We start from the raw sequence: 20,412 nt of genomic DNA, 5'->3' as shown, positions 1-20,412 counted from the left end.
ATCCAATATGTTGTCCTCGACGGCGACTGTTCATCAGAGACAAGAGCATCGCCAGGAGTGACCCAGGGAAATGTGATAGGACAGTTATTATTGTCTATATACATAAATGATTTGGCGGAGCGGGCAGGCAGGAATCTGCAGTTGCTTCGCAGGAATCTGCAGTTGCTTCCTGACGATGCTGTGGTGTACCGTGAGGCATCGAAATTGAGTTGCTGTAGAAGGATACGAGATGACTTAGACAAAATTTCTAGTTGGTATAATGAATGGCAGGAAGCTCTAAATACAGAAGTAAGTTAATGCCGATGAGAAGGAAAAACAAACCAGTAATGTTCGGATACAGTATTAGTAGTGTCCTGCCTGACGCAGTAACGTCGTTTAAATATCTGAGCGTAACGTTGCAAAACGATATGAAATGGTACGAGCATGTGAGGATTGTGGGGGCGGGGAGAGGAAGGCGAATTGTCGACTTTGGGTAATAGAGAGAATTCTGGGAAATTGTGCGACCTATTCTTGAGTGGGGATCCGTACCAGGTCGAATTAAAGGAAGACATCGAAGCAATTCAGAGGCGGGCTGCTAGATTTATTACTGGTAGGTTCGAGTAACACGCAACTGTTATGGACATGCTTCAGGAACACATTCAGGCGACATTCATTTCGAGGAACGCTATTGAGAAAATTAAGAGGACCGGCATTTGAAGCTGACTGCAGAACGATTCTACTGTCATCAACATACAATGCACGTGAGGACCACGAAGATAAGATACGAGAAATCAGGGCCCATACGGACGCATATAGACAGTCGTTTCTTCCTCGCTCTATTTGCGAGTGGAACAGGAAAGAAAATGACTAGTAGTGGTAAGGGGTACCCTCCGTCACGCGCCTTATGGTGGATTGCGGGGTGTCCATGTAGATCTTAATCGGTGTGTAGCAAATAACAATATACTGACTAATTTATTTAGCAACTAACCTGACATAGATAGTTATCTGTGCTGTCCACCTACCTCCAAGTTTGGCCTGGCGTTGGCGTCTACTCCACAATTCCGTTCCCCCATCTGTGAAAACAAAAGACGCATATATCAGACAAATGAGGGGTTTGAGGCAGGTGCTTCAGAGAGACTGCAGAGACAGAGATAATAATGAAAGATGCACATAAATGTATAACGTGACAAAGAGTTACTCTGATTAAAGAGTGAGTCATGTTTCAGCAAGTCGAGCGTCACGAGAAATCCAAAAAATGGTTCAAATGGCTCTGAGCACTATGGGACTCAACTGCTGAGGTCATTAGTCCCCTAGAACTTAGAACTAGTTAAACCTAACTAACCTAAGGACATCACAAACATCCATGCCCGAGGCAGGATTCGAACCTGCGACCGTAGCGGTCTTGCGGTTCCAGACTGCAGCACCTTTAACCGCACGGCCACTTCGGCCGGCCGAGAAATCCATCACCCAGTCTTAAGCTCTCCTCGGTCTCCAAGTTTTCGGTGTGCTCTGTGTAGCCTCTTATACAGGCGTGTGTAAAAACCATAAGGACGATAAATACTACCAAGATGGGGTAATTCTGAGTGTAAGTGAATACCTTGTAAGCTAAGAACTCCAACGAGTCATCTCACATTGACTGATTGCACAAGCGCTCGTCCCAGCTCCACCTGGTTTATGAAAATTGCTATTTTCAGACGCCCAAGTGTTGTGACGCAGACGACCTGGAGAAAACTGCCCCTGCTTGACTTCAAATGGTTCAAATGGCTCTGAGCACTATGCGACTTAACTTCTGAGGTCATCAGTCGCCTAGAACTTAGAACAAATTAAACCTAACTAACCTAAGGACATCACACACATCCACGCCCGAGACAGGATTCGAACCTGCGACGTAGCGGTCGCTCGGCTCCAGACTGTAGCGCCTAGAACCGCACGGCCACTCCAGCCGGCTCTAGCTGTGAGCCATTGATATTGCAGTCATGCGGATCTACGATTTTTCATTTCGCCATTTCCTTAAATCGATTAAGACAGATTTTGGGGTCTTCCCTTTGAAAAGAAACAATCGAGTTCCTTCCTCGTCCCTCCCAATTGTAGCTTCAGCTTCGCCTCTAATGATCTCGTAGCCGACAAGATGTTTAACCACAAGCTTCCTGTCTTTCTTTTTCACCCAATATTGCCCATTCAGTACAAGTGTCTCACGATGGTTAAAGGATCACAATTCATCAACTGTGTGTTATCGGGTGGACTGAACTGGTACCCAATAAAAACGTCATTCATCAAAGCCCTTTGGTCTCCTTGAATGTGCCGAATAATTTACGTCGAAACGGTCCTACTTGAAACGAGAAAACTATTTTCTGAGGTGATTTCTGCTATGCAGTCACCGTTTACACGGCACTATCGTTTGGAGCTGTCTCCAGTGCCTGCAATGATTTGTTAAATCGAAAGAGAACAAAATGTCAAAAATGGCAATAATCCTCATAACCCTCAAATTTGGAACATTCAACAAGTCACTGCAAGAACGATTTAGGGCCTGTTAAGTCAGCCGTGCGGGATTAGCCGAGCGGTCTCAGGCGCTGCAGTCGTGGACTGTGCGGCTGGTCCCGGCGGAGGTTCGAGTCCTCCCTCGGGCATCGGTGTGTGTGTTTGTCCTTAGGATAAGTTAGGTTCAGTAGTGTGTAAGGTTAGGGACTGATGACCTTAGCAGTTAAGTCCCATAGGATTTCACACACATTTCCTGTAAGTCAGACCAGCAGTGCCAGTAAGTGAGCCTTGCGTAATTTTTACTATTGTAGAACAGTTTAGATGGGGAAATATTTAATTTGTGGGTGAACTGCAAATTGAACCAACTGTGGTACAAAAATCGAACTTTGCTCGTTGTCAAGTGCACCTTCACCCGCAAATTATACCATCTGTGCCAGTAAGTGATGAATTTGTATTTTTTTGTGATAGAACAATTAGAAGTGGAAATATTTAATCTCGTGGCCAATTGTGCCTTGCACCAAGTGTGGTACAAAAATCGAACTTTGCTCGTCGCCAAGCACAGCTTGACTTGTAAGTTGATCAGTAGTGCCGCATGTATTTTGATAAGTAGTAGAGACAATATGAATGTGGAAGTATTTTATTTGGGTGTCCATTGTCTCTTGCAGCAAGTGTGATACAAAGATCAAACTTTGCTCATTGCCAAATGCAGCTTAACCTCTTAGTTAAATCAGTAGCGGTCCATGCAAAATGGTTCAGATGGCTCTGAGCACTATGGGACTTAACATTTGAGGTCATCAGTCCCCTAGAACTTAGAACTACTTAAACCTAACTAACCTAAGGACATCACACACATCCATGCCCGAGGCAGGATTCGAACCTCCGACGGTAGCGGTCGGTTCATGCACTTAGATAAAAACAAAATACCGACAATTTAGATGTGGAAATATTTAATGCGGGCGGGGGGGGGGGGGGTACATTGTGTCTTGCAGTGCAAAGATAGAAATTTCCTCTTTGCCAAGTGGAAGGCACAGGATCAAGATAGGATACATATGGACTGACTGTTTTATTCTAATGGGCAGTAAAATATTGGGCTATGATTGTCTTTTTAATGGTTGGCAAAATATTTGGCTGTGATTGGTACAGAGTGAATCACCTAAAAATTGCACCACAAATATTGCAGAAATGGAAAGTGCTACTGATGTGTGATATTCGCAGAGTGGATTGGTAGTCAGGGGCTCGTATTGTTAGCCAATCACCCTATTGTAATAATACTTAGAAAGATTCTTTTTGTGAAAACATACTCTTTTTTTAAAGTGAACAATGTCCATTGACATTAACGAGCTAAAAGTAGGGTAAATTAGAATGTCGGTGGTTTTTGTTGCAGGACTCTAGTGCGAGTCGTTTACGAGACATCGTATTTTGAAAATTTCTGGATACTTGTTGTGCCATTCAACCTGCGTAGCTGCTAGGTACAATGTTGTTATGTTAGCTTACAAGGTGCTTGTGTGTTCCTTGAGTGCACTGCGACTTGCTAGTCAGTGTGTGACAGTCTGTGGTGTGCGTACTGTAAGACCTTCGGTACATACACCATCAGATTATTTGACTTGTCGCTCTAACGAAGTAGGCGAGTGTCAGCAATATGTCTCGTGGTCTTATCGTGGCGTGTTTATCTTCTGCCGTTAGGTCAGACGATAGAAATGCCAATTGCACGCTTAGAGTAGCAGATTGATGGTGACCTACTTTAAACAGAACTTGATTAATTTTCACACACATTTATTAAAATAATAAAAATCATAGTTATACGTAACTTGATTCTGGATGCTGTTTACAACTGACAATCTGAAGTTCCTTTGGTCTTGGTACGTTAATCTTATTCTCACATATCTCTGATACTTGACAAAGTGTCTAGTCATTTATCTTCATGGCTATGTACAGGAATATTGTTATCTTATTAGGCGCAGATTGAAACTTTATCTCTGATACTTGACAAAGTGTCTAGTCATTTATCTTCATGGCTATGTACAGGAATATTGTTATCTTATTAGGCGCAGATTGAAACTTGACTACAGACTGTTGCAGACTAATGCAGACTGACTAATCGGAGGTCTGTACACTCGTTATAATACCTCGCGCGTTCAGGTATCACTGCGCGAGTGTGATCCGCGAGGAGAAAAGGTTCTACGTTAGCAGCAATCTCATTGGCTGCGTTACATATTAATACGCGGATCGGCGGAAGCAGAATTTGGTCCGTCTCTAAGACAGCGCCATCTCGTAGTGCGGAGACGGACGAGCGCTGCGCCTGCGCTGTTGTGCTTAGCGGGGTGCGCTCTAGTGGGAAAGGTGTGTACGCGCTGACTACGCGGAACTATGTACACAACACAGTCCAAGCAGTAGGTCGTGAGTGGAAGACGGGATTTATCAATACATGGTCGACATGCTCAGGGTGTATTGAGAGTGTAGGAAGAATTCAGTTCATTCTTGTACGACATATGTGGCAAGATATCCCAACAGAGTCAGACATCTCGGCAATTATTTATCATCCTCGTTAATCAGATAGGTTAAAGTGGTAGTGTAACACGTAGACAACTTAACAGAGGGAAACCAGTGACGACAGAAGAGGGGGAAATTAATGTTCTTGCTGCTGTTTCAGTAGATCCTTACGATAGCTACCGCGCAATTATACGAGGAAGTGGCATGAGTCAGGCAAGTGTCCTACGCATTCTCCATCGACGTAGGTTCCATCCCTACCACATCTCTCTCCATCAGGATCTGCATGGAAACCGTTATGAGAATCGTGTTAACTTCTGTACATGGGCAATAAGTCAGGGTGCTCCACATGTATCATGTATCTTGTTTAGTGATGAAGCCACATTTCCCAATCATGGCCAGGTAAACAGCCGAAACATGCACTATTTGCCTATTATCAGTTTACTTATTACAACTGTGAATATTTCAAAATTAATTATTTTAGTCCACACAAAAAAATTCAAATGTTCAAAGTATGTATTGAGAACGAATACATCATATTTTATACACACTAGAAGTAAATCTCTTGGAAGTTCTGAACTGCATATAGTGGGTCATTTCAAAGTGTAATGACAGTGAATTGGCTATGAACCACTTATTAATGCCAGTAAAAATTTGAATAGCTGCCCTTTCTAAATTTATATTTGATTTACTATTTATTGCACTGTTTATATCATCTGCAAATAAGACAAACTTGGCATCTGTTACATTACCAGATGCCAAATTTTAATGAAAATTTATTATACTTTAATTTTTGACAATACTGGGTTGTAACAGCCAAGTAACTACCTACTGTGTGAATGATGGATGTATGCAAAGCAGATGTAAGTCGTAAGTTTGTAAATAGTGGAAGTTTAATTTTAAATCTTGTACATAATTTGACTGTTCTTAACTGAGGATCATTGAAATGAATAATTTACTTTGATTTTTGACAATACTTGGTTGTAACAGCCAAGTAACTAGATACTGTGTAAATGATGGATATAATGAAAGCAGATGTAAGTATTAAACCTGTAAATATTATCAGTTTAATTTTAATTCATGTACTTAATTTTACTGTTTATTGACTGAGGATCATTAAAATTAATGAAACTCAAGTATTTCTAATTAGATTTTTGTAATGTGTTTATCTGACATGTTGCACACCCGGGAGGATCCCCTCTTTTGTGGGTCTATGGAATGAATAATTAATCTAATCTAATCTAATCTACATGTATTATAATAAATCATGCATCTAAAAATCATTAAAAAATCACCTAAGAGCATCAGAGCATAAAGAAAATTTTTCCTTCCTCCATAAAAAAATTCAGGTCTGAGAGGGTTAATCTTACTTTAACAAGCCTCGCAGAGTACATTTATATGACCAATACCTCCAACCTCAAGCTAGTTTCTCAACAAGCTTCTTCTGTCTCCACATAGTCTTCTATGAAAACTGTAATTACCTATCAGCTGTTACTAACGGTAGATGCCACAGCAGGGTGAAACGCATCTGCGCTTGATCACAACACTCGCCTTCGGAAGTCGGGAATTGTTAATGAAACTTCACGCCTGTGAATCGAACATAGAGATCTTGTACATGGGGCATTGAATAAGTAATGCAACAATTTTTTTCTGAAAGCAGGTTGGTTGTATTCAGGATTCCAACAGACCGTATTATTCCCCACTTTTTTGGCTAAAAAACCCTATTTTTCAACGTAATCTCCTTTCAATGCGACGGCGTTATGCCACCTTACTGTGAGGGCCTGTATGCCCGCATGGTACCACTCTACTGGTCGACATCGTAGCCAACATCTTACTGCATCAGTAACCCTACCATCATCCACGTATTGCTTCCCGCAGAGTGCATCCTTCATTGGGTGAAACAGATGGAAGTTGGAAGGTGCGAGATCCGGGCTGTAGTGTGCATGAGGAAGAACAGCCCAATGAAGTTTTGTGAGTTCCTCTCGGGTACTCAGACTTGTGCGGGGTCTTGCGTTGTCATAGAGAAGGAGACGCTCGTTTTCACTTTTGTCGCGAAGAACACGCTGAAGTCGCTACTTCAGTTTCCTAAGAATAGCACAGTACACTTCACAGTTGATCGTTGCACCATGAGGGAGGACAGCAATCAGAAAAACCCCTTCAGAGTCCCAGAAGACCGTCACCATGACTTTCCGTCTGAGGGTGCAGCTTTGAACTCTTTTTTCGGAGAGAGGTGGTGTGGCGCAATTCCATGGATTGCTGATTTTTTTCCAATTCTAAGTGGTGGACCCATGTTTCATCACCTGTGACGATGTTCGACAAAAATTTGTCTCGATAAATCTCACAAATCACAAAAAATTCCACACAGATGGTCTCTCGTTGCTCTTTATGGTCTATTAGACTGCGAGGAACCCAGCAGGCATATACCTTTGAGTGCCCCAACTGGTGCAGGAGTGTGTCAGCACTACCAACAGAGATGTCCAGTTAAGCAGCGAGGTGTTTGATTGTGGTCCATCGATCAACTCGAATGAGAGTGTCCACACGCTCTAACATTGCAGGAGCCACAGCTGTATGCGGCAGCCCGGCACACGGGAGATAGGACATGCCTGCGGGACCTTGTTGCGATGATGACAGACGCCTCGCGCAACGACTCACTCTGCTTTCGTTCACAGCCAGGTCTCCGTAGACTTCTGCAAGCGACTATGAATAGGTGCGATGCTACAGTTTTCCGCCAAAGATACTCAGGGCTAGCTCTCTGTTTGGAACTTTACCCCCGTTACAGACGCCATTTCGAAGGCCACGAATAGAGCCACGGCCTATCAAAACTCCATGAAACTATAGGAGCTGAAGCGGGAATATTCCACGATGACCCACAAAAAATTCCGCCTTTTTCAACCGGAAGTGACCGAAAAAAATTGGTTTGCATTACTAATTGAAAGCCCCTCGTAGTATCTCCGCGCCAGATACACACCTTGGCCAATTTCTATGGAGTCAAATATGTCTGTCTTGAGAAACCAATAACTACCAAAATCAATTACCACGTCCTGCGTCCCTCTGATTGCTAATACTTCTACATATATTCTATGTGATGAACATCCAATGCTTCCATTGTTCCAGCTTAATCATGAACGACAGAGAAGCTCATACAAATCACTTAGTAATACAAATAGAATAAATATTCGTTGTTGTGACATTGTAGCAGAGGGTTGGTAATTATCAAATGTTGCTCAATCTTACACAAAATACAGCACCATCTCAGATTCATTCTTAAGATTACATTACTCATTTTTGTTGTGGCCGTGTTCAGTTGCATTAGAGAACGAGGAGAAAAAATTAACATAAAAATACCAGCTCCTCAGCGAGCTTTGAACCTACGGCTACAGCGGCAATCAATCCAGGGAACAAGTACAACGGCACACTGCTTGCTGGACGTCGCTGAAAGTAGCACTGTCTCGCTGCTGTAGCACGAGCTGAGTCAGAGAGGGATGCAAATAGTTCACGTAGAGAGAGATAACAGAAACTGTAATTTACAAGTATAATTTGCTTCCATTTGCACATTGATCCAAGTGCCGTAACGAATATAATGAAATTACTAGCGATACGCTGTTGATGTAGAGGTTTCCATAGAATGCCTGGCGCAATTTTTCTAACTGCTTAGTTCTTTAGCTAGTTTATGCATAACCAGTTCCCAAGCCACACAGGGGTAATAGGCGGTTAAAAAATCTTTTAGAGCGAAAGAATAATTCGAAGTATCATAGAACACTGGAAGTCCAGATATTCTTGCAAAATCTGTCCGAGTTTTGGGGGAAAACAGTGTTAAAATGGATTCTCTCAACAGGTGGGATTATACTAGGCATGGACTTCACCTCAAAGGGAAGGGTAAACTGGCTGGGAAAATAGCAGGAAAGTTAAAGGGGGGAGCACTGTCATGAGTGATAAAATACCAGTGGTTATAGGGTTCAGAAAAGACTCTTTTTTAGGGTACGGAGGACAGAAGGAAACCAAGTTTTAAGAGAGGTTAGGATTGAGACAAACCTTCAGTTTGAGAAAGAAACCAAAAAACCTAATTCTAGCTTATTACATCAGCATAAATTGCTGTTGGTTAAGAGTCTTCAATAATCAACAGAAATTTCAACTCTACCCAATTTTAACTCAGTCAGTGTGAAATGTCAGCTATCTTTATTGCATCAAAATGTTCGAGGACTGAGAAACAAAACATTTCAGGCAGTAACTCTCGCTTTCTCTCCCCCCCCCTCCCTCCCCCCCCCCCGCCAAACACACACACACACACACACACACACACACACACACACACACACACACACACTCGACTGCCGTGTCATCCTAGGCCGATAGGAGTCACTGGATGTGGACATGGAGGGGCATGTGGTCAGAACACCGCTCTTCCGGAAATTGTCAGTTTTCGTGGCCGGAGTCGCTACTTCCAATCAAGTAGCTCCTCACTTCACCTCACAAGGGCTGAGCGCTCCCCGCTTGCCAACAGCGCTCAGCACACATGGACGGTCACTCATCCAAGTGTTAGCTAGCCCAACAGCTGTTAACTTCGGTGACCTGGCGGGAACCAGTCAGTAATAAATATACATAAATCCTTTCCAGGATGACCTTATTAGATACGTTGAGAAGTAATGTGGCGGAAACTCTCTTAAGACACAAAGTAATTACAGACATTGGCTGCAAGTGGGCACGGATTTAAATCAACGAGGAAGTAGAAAATTTGTGCCAGACCAGAAATCGAACCTGAGTCTCCTGCTTACTAGACAGATGCTCTGACCACTAAGCCACCCTGACACACTGGTCACTGCAACTGCATGGACTACCCTAACACACCTCCCGTCAGACCCAAATTTTCAACTTATCCATTCACTACTGACGTATTGCCAATAATCGTCATTAGTCTTGGCATTTCGCCGATTCCCGTAAGAGTTCGAGCCTGGTGTGCGTCAACGCTGAAGAGATCTTTGGCCGTCTCGCCTTAATTAATTACACTGATGCGCCACAACACTATGACCAACGGCTTAATAGCTTGTTTGTCCGTCTTTGGAACGAAATACGTCATGTCCGAAAGAACAGCCACCACACAGACTGCCAGTGATCTCTTCAGTACCAAGTTCGAACTGTTACGGGAATTGTCGAAATGCAAGTATGGAGGATGATTGGAAAGGTGCACTGCATCAGTAGTATATGGATAAGTTGAGAATTTGGGTCTGGCGTGCTAGGTTAGTCCGTGTAGCTGCAGTGCCCGCTGTGTCCCAAAGGCTTTCAGTTGCGTGCCAGCCGCCGAGTGGGACGGACGTGCGGCGGCCCCGCTGAACGTCACGTTGTCAACAAGGTTGCTGTAAGCACTGTTTCTGCTTTGCGATTCGATTTAGAAGAAAAATGAGTCTATCTAATAACCTGAGAAAAGACATGATTAAATATGCATTTGATCGTAATTTCATTACCGAAAGCTGTTTAGATTAGGGCTTGGTTCATCGAAAAACTTAAGATTACTGAAGCTGATGTTGTCGGTGTTCATTTGTCTTTTGATACGAATTCTGCTTACCTAAAATTTGTTACTGTTGCTTTGTGTGCTTCCATTGTTGAAAAATGCAATGGCATAATGAAGTTCAACCATTCAGACGGCAATGTTTGTGTTCTCAAGTCCCTTGCTGGGATGAGTATACTGACAGTCAGGGTCTTTGAACTTCCTTTTGAGATACCTGCTGTTGAAATTAACAATGCTCTTCGACCGTATAGCAGGATTATATCCAATGCCGCAGAAAACTGGTCAGAAACACACATGTTCCCTGTTCTTAATGGTGTCCACCAGATTAAGATCGAACTTTACAGGCACATTGCATCTTATGTTAGTATTTGCGGTTATCGAGCCCTGGTTATATATGACGGTCAACCAAGAACGTATATTTTATGTAATTCGACAGAGCACATTCGAGCCGAATGCAGCAGAAGAAGGGTCCCACAATTATCAAGGGCTAAAGATACAAGCGCAGGGCCTGTCGTTCAAATGAAGTTAACGTATGCGACTGCCGTCTCAGATACCCGACCGATGGAACCGATTTCGGAGGAGCAGGGGGAACGTCTTTTGGTTCAGGGGGATGGTGCCAACCAAAACGGAAATAAGTAAAACTGTAGTTAGGCAAATCGTGTCTCTAAAGAATGCCAATGACGCCGTAAAAAATGTCACTAATGGGGAGGACACTATTGTTAGCGCGGGTCCCTTTACTACATCTGTCCGCAGCTCGTGGTCGTGCGGTAGCGTTCTCGCTTCCCGCGCCCGGGTTCCCGGGTTCGATTCCCACCGGGGTCAGGGATTTTCTATGCCTCCTGATGACTGGGTGTTGTTTGATGTCCTTAGGTTAGTTAGGTTTAAGTAGTTCTAAGTTCTAGGGGACTGATGACCATTGATGTTAAGTCCCATAGTGCTCAGAGCCATTTCACCTACATCTGATGTGGGGACCACACAGATATCGCCCAAGAGAGAACAACGCGACGATACTCGAATAAACACGACCAATGACAGGGCGTTGGACCAAGTAGAAGATGAAAACGGGACAAATATTGATGTTAAAGACATCTAGTAGAATCAAGGAGTCAAAGAAAATAGAAATGGGAACACAGCCAAGACTGAACGACGAGCAGCGAAAAAAAGAAAAAACGTTTTTAACGTATCAGCTGTTCCCGGCAAGGAATGGCGAACGATAGTAGAAAATCTGCTTGGAAGAGAGGAGAAGCTTCTTTTGACGACCCCATCATCGGAGTCTTCTGAGAAGTCTCCAGATCCGTCTCCAGAGCGGTCAAGGTCACCCAGGACTTTCAGGAAACGTAACTAAAAGAGAAGGCCAGCACATCCGGCTGCAGAGAGCTTGGCATCAGCTGTAAGGGAAAAGTTACGAAGTATGCAACAAGATGAAAATGCGAAAGTTAAAACTGCTATGAAACGAGTTGACGAAAGATTGAAGATAAGTTTCAACGAGACCACTGCTGACAATATGGGTAGCAAAGGACAATCACAACTGACTCATTCAGGAATCAAAGAAGAAAATGGATCCCAAACAAGATACTATGCTCGACAAAGAAGTTTATACTGGTCAGATGGCGATGAGAACTTCGATCTAACTCTGAGTAAGGCAAATGAAATGGAATATTAAGAAATACTAATGTGTAGGTAGGTAAGAATACATAAACGAACAGTGTAATCGAACAGAGGCTACTCCTCGAATATCAACTTATTGTTAGAGTAGCCTGTTCAAGTAGATCAAACACATACTGTCACGACTATAAATATAAACAGGATACAGAGCGATACAAAAATGGCCGCTCTCACTGAATTTCTCCATCAGTCCGATAGCGCTATTGCAAGAAGTCAATTTTAAAAGCTTTCCTATTGCGGGACACAAAGAAATTTTAAATGTGGCCTCAGAAAGGGCATGCAGCACTGCAATTCTCGTCAAGGGAAGAATCGAGGCCACAGATGGTTCAAATGGCTCTGAGCACTATGGGACTTAACTTCTGAGGTCATCAGTCCCCTAGAACTTAGAACTACTTAAAGGTAACTAACCTAAGGACATCACACACATCCATTCCCGAGGCAGGATTCGAATCTGCGACCGTAGCGGTCGCGCGGGTCCAGACTGTAGCGCCTAGTACATCTCGGCCATCCCGGCCGGCGAGGTCACAGATGTTTCTTTCTTAGACTCGGGGAGGGCATTAGGTGCGAATTTTTAAATGAAACTGTTGTGAGTGTATACGTTCCTCCCGGAAACAATGCTCGACATGATAGGGCCAATTATTTTAAACATGATATTTACTAAAATAAAATCCTACGGAAATTATTATTGGTAGAAACTGGAACTGTGTCATACGCAGGAAAGATCAACACCCAAATTTCAATAACTCCAAAGAAAAGGAAAGCCTAGCGAAACATATGCAATGGTAGGACGTATGGGAAACAAAATACTTACTGTCTGCAAAACATATGTACTTCAACAACAATGCGCGAAGCAGGATAGACCGCATATGTGTAACATCAGACTTTGCACACAAAATCAGTGCAGTTGAACTGATACCTATATCCTTTTTCCGTCGATCGTGCTGTGAGGTGTAGTATTGTACTTCCAAAACAGAAAATATACTGGGATCGTCCATTATGGAAAGTAAATATTAATATGCTGAACGACAGTGCTATAGTTGTGCAAGTCGAAGGAGCGCGGCAGGCTGCTCTAAGATAATGCCATAGATACTGGTCCACAAATGACTGGTGGACACTGCATGCAAAAAAGAAACTTAGGTCAACTTTGGTACCTTATAGAAGGGAAATAACGAGGTGGTTTAGAAATACGGTGGAATTCCACTATTGTCATTTACGAGAACTATATGACCAGCCGATGTCCGAGGAAATTAGAATAAATATAAACAAAACTAAGACTGAAATGCCAGCCCGGTTAGCCGTGCGGGCTAACCCACCGCTTTCCGGGTGGAAAGGTGTGCCGGTCTCCGGCACGAATCCGCCCGGCGGATTAATGTCGAGGTCCGGTGTGCCGGCCCGTCTGTGCATGGTTTTCAAGGCGGTTTTCCATCTGTCTCGGCGAATGCGGGTTGGTTCCCCTTATTCCGCCTCAGCTACACTACGTCGGCGATTGCTGTGCAAACACTGTCTGCACGTACTCGTACACAATTACTCTACCACGCAAATATTGGGGTTACACTCGTCTGGAATGAGACGTTCCCCGGTGGGCGTACTGGGGGCCGAACCGCACAATAACCCTGGGTTAGGTATGGGGCGGCGGTGGGGTGAGTGGACTGCTGCAGCCCGTTGTGAGGTTGTGTACCACTGAGAGTTACGGCGGGGACGAAGCCTCCGTCGTTTCTAGGTCCCCAGTTCAATACAATACAGTACAATTCAAGACTCAAATACTTAGTGTTAAAAGAAGATAACTAGACGGTCTAAAAATAAAATCGCGAGTTTAAACAGAAATTGAAGGAGTAAACACATCACAAAACCATGTGATACAACATGACAAAAACATAAGAAAAACTTTTAAAGAGAAAATGCGAGCTGAAGACCGCAGTATTCTGAGGTATCAAAAAGACATTTTAAAAGAAGCCTATAAATTTTATGATATTTTGTACAGTGCTAATCAGTATAAACCTTCCTCTGCAATAGATCTACTCCGCAAAAGCGATGTAGAAAATCGAACAACTGAAGAACAAAACAGGGATAGTGCAATATTGTGCGAAGACGTTTTAATATAATTAAATGCGCACCTTCCAAAAAGTCAACAGGTCCTGATGGTTTATCCACAGAATTTTTCTTAGAACATTGGCACATGATTGGTGACGAATTTACAGAGATTATTGGCTCTGAGCACTATGGGACTTAACATCTGAGGTCATCAGTCCCCTAAAACTTAGAACTACTTAAACTTAATTAACACACAACCATGCCCGAGGCAGGATTCAAACCTGCGACCGTAACTGTCGCGCGGTACAGAGATTATTAACGAAACACTGAATGAAGTGCATATCCCTGAATAATTAAAAGATGACGATAGTGTTATAATTCCTCAAGAGAGAAATACGGAATTGAAACACATAATCAAAAAGAGGGCAATATAATGTACTCTAATTACAAAATAACCGCGAGGGTAGTGAAAGATAGACTTAGACCAATGTTGTATAAAGTAATTGGTTTCCATAAAACATGTCTCCCTGACCGAAATATTTATAAAGCGGTCTGTGGTACAGGGATATAATCGGACTGCTTTCGACTGCTTCTGCAAAAGCCGATCTTGCATTCATTAATTTTATGAAAACTTTTGACAGAGTCAACCACGAATATTTATTCAATACAATGACACAAATGCGTTTTAATGGAAATTTTACTGTTATTTTAAGGAATCTCCTGCTCGGTATAAAAACAAGAATTTTAATCAACAGTCATTACACAAGACCCATTGAAGTTAAAAATAGCGTCCCTCGAGGAAGTCCACTGTCAATACTTTTATACATTGTAGCTTTAGAAGCTTATTGTGTAGACTGAATAACGAGCTAGAGGGCATAACAATATCAGGTGAAAGTCGAGTGACCAACGCTTATGCCGACGATGTCGGAGCACTTGTTAGAAGTTCCGAGGATGTCCAAAGACTGACTGCGCTAGTCTGATTCTACTGCAGCGCCACAGGAGCTAAAATAAATTATGCCAAAAGCTCGTTTTCAAATCTCAACGGCTTTCGACACGTAGACCTAGATTGGGCGAAATCGGTAGAACAACACACTGCACTAGGTGTGACCTTTTACAGGGATCCAACAAACTTCAACTGAAGAAAGGTATTACAAAATATTCTAGGGGCTTTAATACTGAACTGCCTCAAAGATTTAAATTTGATACAAAAAATTAGAGTAATTAACTGTGCTGTCCTCTCCAAAGCTATATAGGCCTACGTGGGGCAAATATTACCAATACCTAAGGAAATATATTTAAAAAATCATGACAACTATTTGCAAGTCCATCTGGCAAAGCGAGATTTTCAGATTGGCTGTGGGTTCGCTCACCCGAAAACCTGAAGAGAGAGGACTAGTGTTGACCTACATACGTCGCAAGAAGTCGGCACTACTTATTAAACGAACACTTCAACTGATTGAGAACTATCAAAATAGTATAACATCCAAACTATTCAATGTACCCAAACCGGAAAGTTTAAAACCACCTATAAAAATAGGTAAAATAAATTACAAATTAAAGCATATCCGGCAGTTTTACTTAGAGCTCGGTTACCAGGATTGCATCATCGAGGACAAACACAAAAGAACTTGCAGATATATAATAGATCGTCTTTTAAATAACGAAAAGCGAAATACAATGGTATTCAAGTATCCGAAACAAAATCGGGAAAGCATCTGGCGCAATCTACATAATAAAGTCTTATAAATAGATGTACAAGGAGCGTGATATGAGGTTGTAAATAAATCGTTTGTACGAATGACAGACTTTGTTCTATAGGGGTTTAAGTAACACAAAAGTTTGTCAGAAATGTAATGCAGTTGACTCTATCAATCATCGTTTCATCGTTTCATATGCAATGGCAAGCAGACTGTCTGGCATAATGTATGAAAACAGATAGCCTTCATAAAAAGGACTGATGGCCGAGATATAACGATTAATACCATACTTTTGCCACAAAATGTATCGTCTTCTCAACTGAAACATAACGTTATCTTATGGCTACTTGTAAATTTTGTTCATTATGTCAGTAACAATTAAAGCGCAAGCAACATCCTGGAATATAATAAATATTTACAAACACAATACTACCAAAATGCAGTGAAATAATCATCAAAAACAGTTTGCGAACATACTACAGACGCTTTTCGCAAAGCAGGGAACTGGATTAAGGAAACGATAAATGCATGCTGAAGAATGGAATTGCTGCTGGGAGTGAAGTCCGGTGGGGACTTCATAGGCCCCGACGCCGCCACGGTAGCCGTGAAGGCCTCAGAAGAATCCTGAATAAGTAATGCACGTAGTTCTTGAAAAGTCTAGTTAACTTTGTGTGACATCAGAAGGAGGTACCTCCAAAATGTTAGACATTACTTACCTATTACTTTATTTTATTTTTTCCATTTTTTATAAGTATTTCCGTAAGTTCCAAATGGCCTTTCCCAGTAGTACTTTTTGTTTATCATTTTTTTTCCTGCTAAGGACTTCTCCTCAGGTGCGCTGATCTGAAAGTGGCACCCTGACTGAAAAATACAACTCTGCATATGTGAGATGGTGTTTTTCTACCTTGCAGGCCTAAAACACTCACAGAGCGTCCTTGTGCAACTGTGGTAGGAAGATAGATCAGAACCAGTCACTCACGTGTTAGAACCTTCATTGTTTACAGATCCTTTGTATATATCAAAACGATGTTTTCAGTACAACTGCAATGCAACGATTTTTCAACAAGTCATATCACACAAAAGGGTGAGTATATCGTTAGAGTGACATTATGTCCACTCCCTACCTCCTCCCTTCTCCCCGCCCCCGCGAACTATTGGTCAAAACTCGCTGCAGGTTCTCCACTGCTTCACAATCGATCAACAATATTTCGACAGCCACTGCTAGTTGCGGATTCAAAACAGTGAGTGAGAAAAAAAGCATGCCTTAGGAAAGACAACGTAGTTTCATTCAAAGATATGTCAAGGTCTGAAATATGCTTACAGGATCCGGGACGAAAACCATTCTCAAGCACTTCGCCAAATTCCAATGGAAAGGCAGTGCGGCGGAAGATCTAGAGGGGAATGGCAGCCCCAGGCAATCTTGTAGTTACTCCTGAAAACGTCGCCATGATTTCTGGAATTATGCAACAAAATTCAAGGAAATCCACCAGAAGAATCGTAGCACAGACTGGTTAGAAGTTTTCCAGCAGACAGAAAATACTGAGACAGAGCGTACACATGTTACCATTCAAAATCCAAAGCCACCAGGCCATAGCCGGCCAGAGTGGCCGAGCGGTTCTAGGCGCTACAGTCTGGAGCCGCGCGACCGCCACGGTCGCAGGTTCGAATCCTGCCTCGGGTATGGATGTGTGTGATGTCCTTAGGTTAGTTAGGTTTAAGTAGTTGTAAGTTCTAGGGGACTGATGACCTCAGAAGATAAGTCCCATAGTGCTCAGAGCCGGTTTTTGAACGAGCTGTTCAACAGAGGGCTGATTTTGAGATCTAAATTCTCACAATGATTGATAATGAAGGATTTTATGATGGCTGCAGGTGATTCACAACTAAGGACACTTCCACATGAATGCAGTCATGAATAAAGAAAACTGGCGACTTTGGGGTTCCGAAAATCCGCATTTGTGTGAAGCGAATCCACTGTATTCTCTCACTGCAGTATGTTGTAGAAGTAGTGATGAGTCGTTCAAATGAACGCTTCACTTCCGTGAAGTGTGAACTAACCACTCAATTTCAATGAACTGGTACTTCAAACTCTTCACAGATAGCACACTCCACACTTTTTTCTAGTTCACTCACTCCCTTCCCCTCTTCCTCTCCGACTACATCGGCGCTATGTCACTCATCCTCCCTTCACTTCAGTCCTCCCTCTGCTACCTGTCGACGAATCGCGCGGGGTTTGTGGGGAACGATAGGTTTACGAGTGGTTGGGAATGTGAGGGGCGAGGGGAAGGCAGCGTCAGCTGCTACGTGCAGTGCTGACATTACTTGTGTCTATTTGTGCAGTTATACTTCGCGTCTACGGGTAGCCTACCGTTGGCAGCGCTTGCAGACAAATGAATATTAAAGATATAAACGAAGGGGCAGGCTGTGTGAGCACGCACAGCCAACATGAAAATAAAAGGTTTGTTAATAACACTGAAAGAGGGATTTTACCTGAAATCGTACCAGTGACTACAGGTGACAGTTTACGTTTTGAATCTGGAGGGTTATTATTCTCAACAAAAATAAAATCTACAGGAAAACTTCTGAATAATTACTTAACGTAGGTATATAGACTGTGACAGTGGTAAACATACTCATTCTATTTCGGATTAAATTTTACAAGGAACATAAAATTGGACTGCATTTCGTTGGTAGCTCCATTTTTCAGTTCATGAATACAACAAATAATATTTCATTTGGCAGATAAAGACTTTTTTGGACGTTTCATGAGAAAATTTCGAGCAAGATTAAATGTAATACCTTCTTTATATGTGACAGGCTTCTCTGTTTATCTTTCCTTTGTCCCCTTCGACCATGCTCTATTTAAGTTAACTCAGACGCTGTAAGAGCGTAAAACGTTGCGTGCACGTTACTGCATAGTTCGGCCCTCTGTTGGTAAAATTATGAAGTATTACGAAGCTACATTTACGAGCGAGGCGAAGCGACCGTAGCAGCGGCTGAGCGGCGAACTGGGCAACTTCGACAGGCTTCCGTACTTCACGAATGAACTACTTCATTTGAACGCTTCATGGCAAAGAGTGAAATGAATGAAGTAGTTCACTGGAATGAACGAGTTCGACCCATCTCTATGTAGAAGGATTATTAGCCCTTCTGTTTCATGCAGGGAACGATCACTAGTGAACGTTACGTTGCAATTTTGGAACAAGTTGTCACCATACAGCTAAGGGCGAAGGATCGACCAGGCACCAAGTATTTCATGCAAGATTGGGCTAGACCACATTGCACCGAACAGATGTTTCACTTTCGTGATGAATACTTCAGGAATAGAGTCATTACATTTGATTATTGCAATTTTATTGGTGCAGGGATGGATTGGCCTGCCTATTCACCCGATCTGAATCCTTGTGACATTGAAAGACACTCTCTACTGTAACCATCCCACAACGGTGAACGAAGCTGAATCGACGATCTGTGTGGCATATGAATCCATTTCCGCTGAGACACTATAAGACGTGGCCAGTTTCATTCTTCGTTTGCATCACCTTCCTACTGCGAGTGATGGGCATTATGAATTCACAATAAACATACTTTTTGTTTCACTTGTCTACCGATATTAATTTTGGAAATATTTAATGTTGAAATCAGGGGCTCATTCACTGGACACCCTGTACATTGCAGTCCGTGTGGCCAAAAGAACGTCCTCAGGGTGCTCCCAAACAAATTTTCGAAAAAATGTAGTCCCGTCATTCGCTATTCTAAAATGAGTTAACCTCTCAACATGTTACCAATCATGCCGCCCCAACTCTGAACGAAAGACGAAAATACAAATTGGTTTCCACTGTAGCGTGTGGATTTTCCAGCGGTTATCGATGCTCAGTACGTGTGTTGTTGATTCCATTCCGTGTGATCGAGGCTTCATTAGTGAATAGTATTTATCGAAGCGAATGACTATTGTCATCTAATCACCAACAAAATTCAAGTCGTGTGGAGTCGCCAGTATGAAGGTTACGGACAAGCTGTATGCGAAATTTGTACAAATTTCTCGCATATCTGTATAACGTTCGCCATGCACGTGCTTGTGGCCAAGCTAAGAAGAGCGGCAGAGACGCCACAACTGTAAGATTTCTATACGGGACTTAGGCAACTAGTGGAGGCCGCTTGGGACCCCAAGCTGAGAGGGGCGCTAGTGACGCTCAAGTGCAAGAATTGTATACAGAGCGTGGCACAATTAGTAATTGAAACTGACACAGGTGAAAGTACACGAGGAAAGGTAGTGGTAGTGCTGAGTCCCTATGGGACCAAACAGCTGAGGTCATCGGTCCCTAGGCTTACACACTACTTAATCTAACTTAAACTAACGACAACAATCACACCCATGCCCGAAGAACGACTCGAACCTCCGACGGGTTGGAGCCGCGCGAACTGTGGAAAGGCGTCTGAGGCCACACGGCTACCCCACGCGGCACGAGGGTAGGAAGAGGGGTGGAAGGAGGGGTACAAATGATAAGTCGTTTGTGTGGAAAAATATTCTCTACCTGGCCCAGTTCGTGGGACGCTGATACGTGCAGAAAGTCG

At 42.8% G+C, this 20,412-nt stretch overlaps 1 protein-coding gene across 1 annotated transcript in view; it reads right to left on the bottom strand.

The window, feature by feature from the left end:
* LOC124722067 (solute carrier family 28 member 3-like) overlaps window positions 1-20,412 on the bottom strand; it is a 398,190-nt gene that overhangs the window by 275,617 nt on the left and 102,161 nt on the right. Inside the window, exon 2 of the mRNA XM_047247266.1 lies at window positions 1,002-1,052. Coding sequence (XP_047103222.1) covers window positions 1,002-1,052 — 51 coding nt within the window. The remainder of the gene's footprint in view (window positions 1-1,001; window positions 1,053-20,412) is intronic.

Source organism: Schistocerca piceifrons, chromosome X (genome assembly GCF_021461385.2).
Source record: "Schistocerca piceifrons isolate TAMUIC-IGC-003096 chromosome X, iqSchPice1.1, whole genome shotgun sequence".
NCBI classification, from domain to species: domain Eukaryota; kingdom Metazoa; phylum Arthropoda; class Insecta; order Orthoptera; family Acrididae; genus Schistocerca; species Schistocerca piceifrons.
Note: the sequence above shows the minus strand (reverse complement) of the source record. Positions and strands in the feature narration are given on the sequence as shown.